At 35.9% G+C, this 12,084-nt stretch overlaps 1 protein-coding gene across 2 annotated transcripts in view; it reads right to left on the bottom strand.

Annotated features, from left to right (window-relative positions):
- Window positions 1-12,084, bottom strand: part of TyrRS (Tyrosyl-tRNA synthetase) — a 67,931-nt gene that overhangs the window by 29,251 nt on the left and 26,596 nt on the right. The window contains exons 2-3 of one of the 2 annotated variants that reach the window (XM_083140546.1): window positions 9,440-9,735; window positions 7,184-7,414 (exon numbers count right to left, since the gene is read on the bottom strand). In XM_083140546.1, the coding sequence (XP_082996672.1) occupies window positions 7,184-7,414; window positions 9,440-9,691 (483 nt within the window). In that variant the 5' untranslated portion in view covers window positions 9,692-9,735. The remainder of the gene's footprint in view (window positions 1-7,183; window positions 7,415-9,439; window positions 9,736-12,084) is intronic. The other variant, XM_083140547.1, reaches the window with a different exon arrangement.

Raw genomic sequence — 12,084 nt, 5'->3', positions numbered from 1 at the left:
GACTACTCTCACACAGTGCTGCCACCAAGCACGATTATTTTCTCACTTTTATTACAGGAACACGGCTCAGGTGTAACTTACTTTTTGATTCACCCACGTAACTACTCGGTTTCCAGTAGAAGCTGTAGGTCTGTAGTTCATGTTCTGAAGGATGTGAATGATGCATGTTCGAACCCAGTCAGGGAAGATTTTTAACATTAGTGTTTTCAAATCCAAATTCTGACAATGTTAACTCCCTTATTTACAAAAAAAAAAAAAAAAAAAAAAATGTAACTGCCGATTCTCGAATAAGTGGGATGCCGGAACTGCATACAACATGCATTTTCAATCCATGACTTCACTCACTAATTTCGAAAAACACCTTACAATTTATTATTCTTCCAAAATCCTTTTGCACTTACTGACCGAACAAGGAGCTGTCTGACCATACCTACTTTCAGTGCGACTAGAAATTTCATATCTATATTTTAAACTGAAGACATTTTCGAGTTTGTTGACACAAATTTCAATTGTCACCTTTTAATATTTTTAATTTAATCTGTATCCAAAAAATATTGTTCTGGAATCCTAGAATACGAATGAATCAGACGTTTATACTTTTACACATTATATGGATACTACAAATGTAAAGATGTGCTAAATGTCGTCCTAAGAACATTCGTTTTGCTATTCTTATACATAGCTCCAGATCTTACTACAAAATTATAAAGTTAAGATATAGACACATTAAATCTAATATGTTCTTAGCTATTACATTTTTTTGTTTTAAAAATTGAAATGTATGCCATATAAACTCTAATCATAACTCAATATTCTTTTCAACAACAGCCCGAAGTTTTGATATGGTTCCTAAGAATGTCTACCTTAACGTTCCACTGATTCATCATCACTAAATGTGTGATGCGCGTATATGCATATTGAACTGAATTCCATGCACAACAATATGTCCGTATCAACTCCCATGCCTATTTGCGTATATGTAATGTTCACATGCCTTTCTACATTTTGTAAAAAGTTTATTAAGTAGTTTCTCTGGTAATCATTACATTTTTATAAAAAATATCAGTCGTGCCCAAAAGTGAAATTAATTCCATTGTAGATAAACACTAGTTGGCACTGTACTGTAAAAGAAAATCTGCCCTTAATGAGAAGCGAACCTAAGACCATTGACATGTTAGCAAGTTGCCCACTTAGGCATCATTAGAAAATATATTATAAGACTTTATCTGTTATTCAACAAAGAATGTAACTTTAGGTATTAAAGATTTATATTTGCTGTAGGGACGTGGGGATTAGAAAAGTGTAATTTCTTTCAAAGTTACAATTCACACACATGCGGTTCCTTGCTCGCTCAGCAATTCGACCTTATCGCTGCCTCTACGATTTTACGTCATTCATACTTCAATCACATGGTTCCACAAACTAAACCTCTGTGAAGTGGAGACGAGGAATTTTGTAAGCAAGGGATGTGGCTGTTTAAAGGGGAGGGAGGGGAGATGATGACATTCTTTTAGTTTCTAAGGAACGTTTGTATGTAGTTAGGGACTGATGAGTGCAGTGATACAAAGTCGATATCTTCTTCGCTCTCTGCATGTATACAATGCCTAAAACAGTTTTTCAATGTATAATGGAACATAAATCATTTATCATTTTAATAGGAACTGAAAGAATATAAATCGCAAACTTCAAGAGCCATCACTTCATGAAATGACAGCCTGCCATGAGGTTACTAACAATTCCAACATTAACTTTTGCGTCTCTGTATAGCTTTAGAGACTACATTTAATAGCACAGCTACGTCAATAAACCCATGGTGCACTAAACATATAATTCAGTGACATCAATTCCCATGCAAGACACTAGATTTAAATAACATACTTAGCCTGTTATTTTATTTACATTAGTTGTAGACTTACATTAGTTGGCATTCTATCCTTTTAAAAAAATGGTGTAGAGAGATTCAAACTTAGGACCCTTTGTGTGGTAGGCAGGTATAATAGTGACTGGATCAAACCATCCTTCTTAATCAACCTTATCTATCCTCCTACTAATTTGTGTTGAAACCATTTCATCTACTATTCACAAAATATATCAAACATCATATTACAATTAAATTGGTATTCTTTTAGAAACTATGAAGCATTATGTTTTCTTGTTAACTCTACATACTGAAAACTAGGGAAGCTATATAGAATTCGGTCACAGACAGCATAACCCATGTCATGTGTAATTCAACAATTTACCTACAGAAGACTGGCAGCTGAGTATGTGTAATTCTACGGTTGTCAAGCCTCAAGTCTGTCCGAGACCACAATTCACAAACTCAACGTGAAGGTTGTCTCAGCAGTATGATGTCATCTTTGGTTCATTTTCAATGGTGTGTCCAGGAATTTGTGAAGGAGGTGGATTTTTATGGCTTTATCTATTTTCTAAACAGTCAACTCACATTTTACCTCACAGTTGGGCCACAGAGGGTTAAGATGTTCACCAATATCCATCGTTCTGTCCACCCTATTGACTCGTGTAGGAAGTAATTTAGTAGGAGCAGCTATATGGAAAAACACATCCCAAATAGTATCGATGAATAATTACATTTACCACAAGAATAGTTCTCACATCTTGCCTCTTAGAAATGCCGATAATACACTATTTCTACTAAATAAAAAAGGTCGGTTCTACAAGAGATTCGAACCTGTGAGCTTCAGACAACTGTGCCAGCTCTTTACCACATTCTCACTCGATTAAACCAACTTCAAATTTTGTCTCAAGAGTGGTCAGCAATCTTGCAAACTTGGTTAACCTACCTGCTGTTTCTCACTAGCATATTTTACAAGCTGGAATAGACTTGAGGTCTGAATCTCTAAACTATACTTCTGTAGTAACTTATTCTCCCATGTCTACTCTAATGTGGCATATCTCATATATAATAAATACGAAGTGGAATTGTTACATGTTGCAAATAAATTCTCATACCATTGTTGGTTCCTGATTTGGTCACAGCCACCAAGCATTTACTTTCTGGGCATATAGAACAACTCGAAGCAAAATTAACCATATTTGCCTGTGAATAAGATGCACCTTTTCCTTTAAAAACAGGGTGTGTTATGCACTGATACGAAGTGTTTGATTACCATCTTTTCTGAAAATTTGCTGTCTTCGGAGGTAGACAATTTCTTTCTTGCTTCCTTGCATTGTGAGAGCATTCCACTTACGCAGAGTTCATACAATGGATACACATGCACTGTCGATGACTATCACAGCTGTGTTTGTTTAAACTTTCGAACGATTTAAGCATGTTGGCAAGTTATGGTTCAAAAACATCTTTGGCATCGCTATAACATCTTGGCATGCAAACTATGTGTGATTGCGTATGCTAAAGAACACAGAACAGGGTTGAAAGTTAGTTGTTGAAAGTAGACCTACGTATTAGTTTGCATTTACAATACTGAGTCATTCCATGCCAAACGATCCAATGGTGGTTGCGTGACTATTTTAGAAAATTTTCACTTTTAGTACATAGGTTTGTACATGTTTTTAGATAACAAAACCAATGTTCAAAAAAAAATATTGTCTTTAGTTCTCCTGGGGCAGATGTTTTTCCATCATGGCGCATGGATTTTTTGCTCATTTAGCACTTTTCAGAAACCTTGTATCTCAAAAACCATTAGAGCTAGAGACCTGAAACAAAATTCATTTTGTAGCTAATGAAGTATATTTTCTCTGATATTCAAGTATGTTTTGCTTAAAATTGCATCGTAAGTACGAAAATTATGGTGGAAATTGGGGTAACAATAGTTTAAAAAGTGGATTCTTAAGCCCGATTTCTTCAGCCTGCAGGGTGTCTGTAAATAAAATATCAGTGCTTAGAAATGCAACCCTTTTTTACAGCATGGGCTCAAACAAGGCTGTTCATTGAATTTTGACAGTTTTCAGGGTTAAATACCTCAGATGGGTCCTCTTGAAAAATTCTGAAATTTGGCACAAAAGAAGCCCTGCATGAACCTAACTCACAGTAAAAATCTCAACTTTTAGATTCAACTTGTTTTACTGAATATGAGGTAATGTATGTCACCTAATTTCTGACATTGCAAAGTAAGGTTAAACTATATCCCATACTTAGAATAATGAAGTCTTTTCTTTTTCTTTTTTTAAATTTGGGTTAAATAAAGGCTCAGAAAATATAGTAACATAAGGTTTTAAAACTTGACTAACCAGGAATTGAAATTACAAGGTATGACAATTGAAAATCTGTGAAATCTCATTGCAAAAGGTTTGATTTATTAGGTACCCACGACCAGTTGGTATTGTCAGCTCCAAAACTGAGCTTTCCCCCAGATTTTTTTAAATGTAGCAGTACATGGTGCTTAAGATAGGCAGTGGCATGCCCAGAAATTTCGAAAGTGAGGGGGGGAGAGTTACATATACTTTTTTAGTATACAGTCCTGTTTTTGCCACATTATCCTGCCTTTGACGTAATTGTTTATGGATACTAGGCCAAAGGTATTGGGTTATGACCCCCACCAACTCCTCCTTGGGCACTCCACTGAGAGTAGGCTATTTATTTTGGAGGGTCAAAGCTGGTAGAATATATTATTTTTTGTTTCCTTTATTTTCCACGTTTTTTTTCTTTCTTCAAGAAAAGACATTCGTTGAAGTAGATATGAGTTCTGCTGATGTAAGGCAAGCCAGGAATTGATCAGTGCATGGACAATCTCTGCTGTCATTCTTCCTTTGCCTAATGTGCCAAGAGTAGTGACTTGTGAATGTTCGTTATCTGTGACTGGAAATGGAGTGTTCTGTAGAATTTTTAACTGGAGAGGACTGTCATAAATACACTTTTGGTAAGATTCCAAAAGACCTAATTAATCTTAACGAACTCAGTGAAAATGATAAAACACTTCTTAGGTCAAGACTACAGGTGGATGGCTGAGAGACAATATGCAAATACCACTGAAAATAGTTTTTTATATGGTAAAATATGTTGTGATCTTCAGAAGTACCACTTAACTTTATCTTTACGTAAGGGAATTTTTAAAATCAATTTGAATCATATGGTAAGGCAAAAAAGTATCAAGTAAGCCTTATACCAGTTAAATCAATATGCCTGACATGTTGGGAGTAAAATTTTCATATCTGGAGAAAGTGACTCACTTAAATGCCAGAATGGAAATGATGTCTTTGTGCCAACACAAGAAAAACTAAAGGAAATGCATGAAGTCTGTTCTGTTTTTGATGTATCTCCTGTTTCAAAACTGAGGAGGCTGATTTGCAGAAAAAACAATAAAGTGCTCTTGCTCTAAAAACTATTCACATCATACAAGGAGTGCAAAGGAAACTGGAAAGTTGCTTTTCACAAAGCATCAGAACTGAAGAAATGGATGGCAAGTGTGACAATCCTTTGCATGACCAGTACAATCATATCATGGAAATTATACAAAGAAAAATGTAAATTAGCGAAAACTAATGTTGAAAAGGTTAGAATCATCAGTTTGACTGCTACCACTTGGTCAAGAAAAAATATATGTGATGAACTGAAGGTTTCTGATAATTTGCTTGGGAACTTAGTGAAAGAACAAAGAATTCTGCCTGATTTAACAAAGAGAATGAATAGGAAACTGGAGCTGTAAACACCAACTGGTCGTCAGTACCTAATAAATCAAACCTTTTGCAATGAGATTTCACAGATTTTCAATTGTCATACCTTGTAATTTCAATTCCTGGTAAGTCAAGTGTTAAAACCTTATGTTACTATATTTTCTGAGACTTTATTTAACCCAAATTTGAAAAAGAAAAGACTTCATTATTCTAAGTATGGGATATAGTTTAACCTTACTTTGCAATGTCAGAAATTAGGTGACATACGTTACCTCATATTCACCAAAACAAGTTGAATCTAAAAGTTGAGATTTTTACTGTGAGTTAGGTTCATGCAGGGCTTCTTTTGTGCCAAATTTCAGAATTTTTCAAGAGGACCCATCTGAGATATTTAACCCTGAAAACTGTCAAAATTCAATGAACAGCCATGTTTGACCCCATGCTGTAAAAAAGGGTTGCGTTTCTAAGCACTGATATTTTATTTACAGACACCCTGCAGGCAGGTATACACATGACCAAAAAAAAATCAAGCCGTAGACTAAACCCCTTCACTGAAGAAATCAGGCTTAAGAATCCACTTTTTAAACTATTGTTACCCCAATTTCCACCATAATTTTCGTACTTACGATGCAATTTTAAGCAAAACATACTTGAATATCAGAGAAAGTATACTTCATTAGCTACAAAATGAATTTTGTTTCAGGTCTCTAGCTCTAATGGTTTTTGAGCTACAAGGTTTCTGAAAAGTGCTAAATGAGCAAAAAATCCATGCGCCATGATGGAAAAATATCTGCCCCAGGAGAACTAAAGACAATAATTTTTTTTGAACATTGGTTTTGTTATCTAGAAATATTGATTGATTTAGTTTATTTTACTTCGCGTTTTGTGCCTCTTGGCTAATTTGCGAAGATGGGGATGAGTGATGAAAGGATGAAATTGATGAATAGACATTCACAAACAACCAAGCCCGACCGGGATTCGAACCCGGGACCCTTGGCGTCTCATCTAGAAATATGTACAAACCTATGTACTAAAAATGATTTTTTTCTAAAATGGTCATACAACGAATTATTTTAAAATTGGTTCATTTGGCATGGAATGACCCTACTGTAAATTAATTATAATATTCAGTGATAAAGCTTTTTCCTAAAAAATGTGTACAAAAAGGGGATGCATCTTATACATCGGTAAATACCCCCTTTTGCTTCAGTAGTTAAAATATTCGAACAACGGGTTTTGTCTTAATTATCCAACTACTCTGTCGAAATTTACAAAAAAAATATTTTAGGTCATTTTTTACCATTTACATCATTTTTTAAAATAATTTTAAGGTCATTTTTGAGATTTTTTTTGGTCATTAACTTCTGAGCCTCAATGATTATGAATGATGAGACAAACACAATGATACGTACATACCCAGAGTTCAAACTTGCAACCTCTGCCTTCATAGCATGTAAGGATTACCACTACGCCACCGAGACCAGATGTGTTCAGATTTCAAAATTATTTTTTTAAAATGACTTACCCATGTAATACCCGGTAGCTATTTCCATCAACATAATTTCTAATTACACATACTAAAACTAACCTCACACCCAGCTTTCAGGAAGTCAGCAATTTTGGACATTGGAACGAAGTAGGCGATATGAGGTTTTCCTGTTGTTGCTGTACCCCAATATATCTTCACATCTCTCTGCTTCAGAATTTCATTAAGTTTATCTTCCCCTAATACTTCCTGCAAGTTTCGTGTTATTAACGTCTTTTTCTCCTCCCATGATGGTAATGGGCCATTTTTTTCACCACTCATTCCTGATCTTGACTGGAACAAAGAAGATTTCAATTAGCATTGACTTTTATTAGAAATTGGACATATTAATCAGTAATGTACCGGCATCAGTCAATATAGGGATATGGATAAAATACCAATAACCAATTTAATAATTCTAAAATCTGTACATTAATCATTCTGCAACTTGTTACAGTTCAATACTTTAAATGGTACCCTGATTTTATAAAATACATTTCTAAAATGCAGCTTTTGTTACATTGTTACAAATCAAATCAGATTAAAAATGCATTAATTAAGGAGGTGAACGAATCATTCATAATTTTCATGGCATGTTTGCACTTTTGAAGTCCACTTTTATGCTCAGATAAGAGTGAGACTAGTGCTATAGTTTAAATTGTGTCATGAATCACTGCGCACTGTACAAAATACACTTCATAATTTCTTACCTTATCACCCTGAAATATTTGTACATCTCAAATTCATTAATATTGTGACACAGCAATTAAATACTGACTGGAAGTAGCCAACTTAGAGATACGTTCTCTTACCAGATGAAAAACACAGTTGGGAAATATTCACGTTCTTGTATATTCCACAACGTAATGAAATATAAATCAGCATTATAACATACAACCAAACAGGAAATGTAAATCTAATGAATAATGTAAGTAATTGAAACAAGCAAACATTCTGACCTTTGTGACATTTGCCTCTCTTCACAATTTGAAAGCCAATTCCTTCAATTGAGAAGTTAACCAGCCCAGTGTTTCAGGACTCAACAGGACAGTTGACAATGGATCATGCATGATCATAGTATTATATCCTCTAGCATTATTCCTTTAATTTTTTTTTGTTTATTTTTCCATTCCAGTTCAGGTTTATAGTTCATAAATTCATTAACTGAGAAAAATCTTTCATGACATTTTTTTTTCATACCATTAGCAATTTGCAAATTTGAACATTTCACTTTTTCATAGCAAAATATTGTTTGAAATCGCAACCACTCACATAAAAATAATATAGATTACAAATTATCAAATGATGAAAATTAAATCATGTCAAACATAGAAAGTATAATATTAGGTGCTATGAAGCAATAACACAAACCAGATTGCATAATCAACAGAGCAAAAATGCATTAAAGTGATTTTTCTTGTACTAATTATACTGTGTAATGCTACAAGTGCATTCAACACTTATAATATAATTAATAGGTGCACCTGCACATGTGGTTATTTTACAACCTTTGGACTAACGGAGAGAAAACCATTATCTAAAATATTTACTTAAATCTTACAAAAGAGGCAGGAAAACAGCTCGAGTAAGTTACATAAAGAATTGGCACACAGAATGTACTACACAGAATTTTTCAGCGAAACATGCAGGCCCAACCAGGTCATGAACCCAGGTCTCTGGTATACTCTGCCATTGCTCTACCCCTGAGCTACCGAGCCTATGTATGCCAAACGTCATGTAATTTACATCTCTACGCTGGGAGGAATCAGCCAACGTCCAAATCTACAGTGTTTTAGTTTTAAAGGCAACAGATTCCATTACAGTTTCACTTGATGATTCTACACCAGCAACATCGAAAAATCAGGTGAAGTCAGACTGACTTGATGGCTCAATGGTAGAGCAATGGCACAGTATGCCAGAGAGCCGGGATCGAGTCCTGGTCGAGCCTGCATTTTTCCGCTGAAAAACTACGTAGCTTGAGAAGTTAAAAGTGCAAATGATTACACAGAAAGAGCCAGCCCCATCAATTTCACATTGGTAAACCATTGTAAATGAGAAAAGGGTAATCAGTCATCTCCTACAACATAATCTGCATGAAACTACAAAATCAATGTTTCACAATTTTTCTAAAACCAGTTAACACATCAATGTTCTGTTGTAATTACACACACACTAAGTTCAGCATCTACCACAGTAGACATATTGCAGTACACAGCATGCTTAAACAACAAAACACAAAGCAGGCATTTAAATTCAGTAATTAAGAATGGAAGGAGTAGACACAAAAAGATCAAGCTAGGAGCTGGAAACAAGCCCAACCTTGAAATCTTCTAGTTGAAAACTCAGTGGCTTCTGTTTTGCTGGAAAATTGAATCTCTCGCTTCCATAACTCGCAATATGTCTATACCATCGAAAGGCATGGGGGAAAGTTTCTGGTGGTATACTGCAGAGTGTGTTAAAAATGTCAGTATCCGCTTGTGTTGGATGGAATCCTTCAATGTAACTTCTATCTTCCAAATATTCATTTAGAACTTCCAGTGCAGTGTTCACTGAACACTGACTGTTACTCATGCTAACTGTTTTCAATTATCAACATACTTTTACCAACTATATTCCTGCAAGGAAATAGAAAGAGATGACTGTGAAATACATTACTTATACTTTCTCAAAATGCAAAATTTTAAGATATACTACAGAAACAAAATTATGTAGTACAATGTTGTAAAACATTTCATCCCTTGACAAGAGAAGGTCATGCTTTATACATAAGCATAGATAATAGAAGCCACCTCAGGTCCAATATGCAAGTTTCCTATAAAACCTTCACATTATGTCTCTACAGTGAAAGGTCAACTGAAAGTAAGAATGGTAAACCTGAGCACCATCCCTTCCAAAAACTCTTAGAATCATTAATGCATATCTTCAGTTGTGTTGTATAAAAAAACAATGAACAAAGAAAAAGTAAGCCATGGTTTGATAATGAATGGGTAACCTAATAGAAATAAGAAATCAGGCTAGACTCAGGTGGTTAAATAACTCGGATGATACAGGTAGTAGATAGTAAATATGCCTTCCAGCACAACTCTGATTTCTTGACCAAACGACCACCAAAACCTGAAAAACTCACTTTCTCTCCACGTTCCGCGCCTCATTTATTGCGCTGACGATGTTTCACAGCGTAGAAAAGCAGTGATGAGTGAAATTCACTCTCTCATCCTCTCATCCTTTGAAGGATGAGTGCACCTTATCGTAATTTTCCAAGTCCGGGACCAATGTTTATATATCGTGACCTTTGTAAACCTCTCTCGGGGGAACGATGTGCCACACGCGCGCGCGTGCCTCTCATTATTTCCGTATTGTGACGCAAACAAACAAATAATAATTGTTGTTTTTTTTAGGACCCCTGGCCCCTATAACCTCGCCAGGGGTGCGTGGTGCCCCAACAAAAAAAAAAAGTTCTAACGGCTGCGGTTAGATAACCACATACCTCTGTAGAGTTTCACGTGTTTTTTTTTTCTCAAAAATCCTATGGGACACCTCTGTTTATCAAAAATTCGAGATATTTGCAATTTAACGCTGTGGACTTGGAAAATTTTCGATTGATGAAAAAAATTGGTTCCATGACGACCTATGTTTATTTTGGTATGGGAGGACAGAGGACACCGAGACTCGACCGACGCACTAAACCCGACCTTTCTACGACTATTCGTTCAAAAGTTACGAGTGATCAAAGTTTTGGAGAGTGGGTGGGCTAACTTCTTACCCCTTGACCCCAGGACCACCAAAACTTGGTACACGTATTCTACACCTCCAAAATTGACAGGGGGCATCTAACGATGCCGTATGGGGGTGTTTTTCGATATATTTTTTCGATAACTCTTACCATTTTCGAGATATTTGCAATTTAAGATTTTTTTAACGCTGGACTTAGAAAATTTTTGATTGGTTCCATGACGACCTATGTTTATTTTGGTATGGGAGGACAGAGGACACCGAGACTCGACCGACGCACTAAACCCGATCTTTCTACGACTATTTGTTCAAAAGTTACGAGTGATCAAAATTTTGGAGGGTGGGCTAACTTCTTACCTCTTGACCTCAGGACCACCAAAACTTGGTACACGTATTCTCCACCTCCAAAATCGACAGGGGGGGTAGCTTTGCTACCGGGATGGGGGTGTTTTTCGATATATTTTTTCGATAACTCCTACCATTTTCGAGATATTTGCAATTTAAGATTTTTTAACGCTGTGGACTTAGAAAATTTTCGATTGATGAAAAAAATTGGTTCCATGACAACCTATGTTCATTTTGGTATGGGAGGACAGAGGACACCGAGACTCGACCGACACACTAAACCCGACCTCTCTACGCGTACTCTACGTCACCAGTGCCTGCCAGATGGTGCAGTGGTAGCATCATTGCCTTGTAAACAAGGGGTCCCGGGTTCGATACCCGGTGGAAGCACATAGAGGTTCGGATCCCACTTTAAACTGTAGGTCCAGTTCCAATTAGCCTTACTGTGCATAAAGTGGACTTAAAACACCAAATCAATCCAATCTACGTCACCAAAAAAAAAAAATCGACAAGGGGAGAGTTTTCGATAACTCTCACTGTTTCCAAGGTACTTTTAGGTTTTTGATAGACGACAACGACGGAGTCATCAATGAGTAAACATCTGAACTCGGTGAACAAGTCAACTTTTTTCAGTACGTCAATATTTTTTTTTTCTTATTTCTTAGTGAATGGGTTATAGGTGACTTGCAACGACGAAGGTCTTCTAGCAACACGTACTTAGCTTATGCCGGCGTAATTCGCTAAAAATATGTCTTTAACTATTGTCATTTAGGAACCGCCTCAGTCCTGTTGTTAATTTGGAAAAGGTAATTGATCCAAAAATAACAAGGGGGGGGGGGCAATTAAAGGTTCCAAATGACAATAGTTAGAGTTTCTCCATGTCATGT

The sequence above is a fragment of the Lepisma saccharinum genome, chromosome 18 (genome assembly GCF_977018435.1).
Source record: "Lepisma saccharinum chromosome 18, izLepSacc3.1, whole genome shotgun sequence".
NCBI lineage: Eukaryota > Metazoa > Arthropoda > Insecta > Zygentoma > Lepismatidae > Lepisma > Lepisma saccharinum.
The sequence above is the reverse complement of the archived record's forward strand: the minus strand, read 5'-3'. Positions and strand labels throughout refer to the sequence as shown.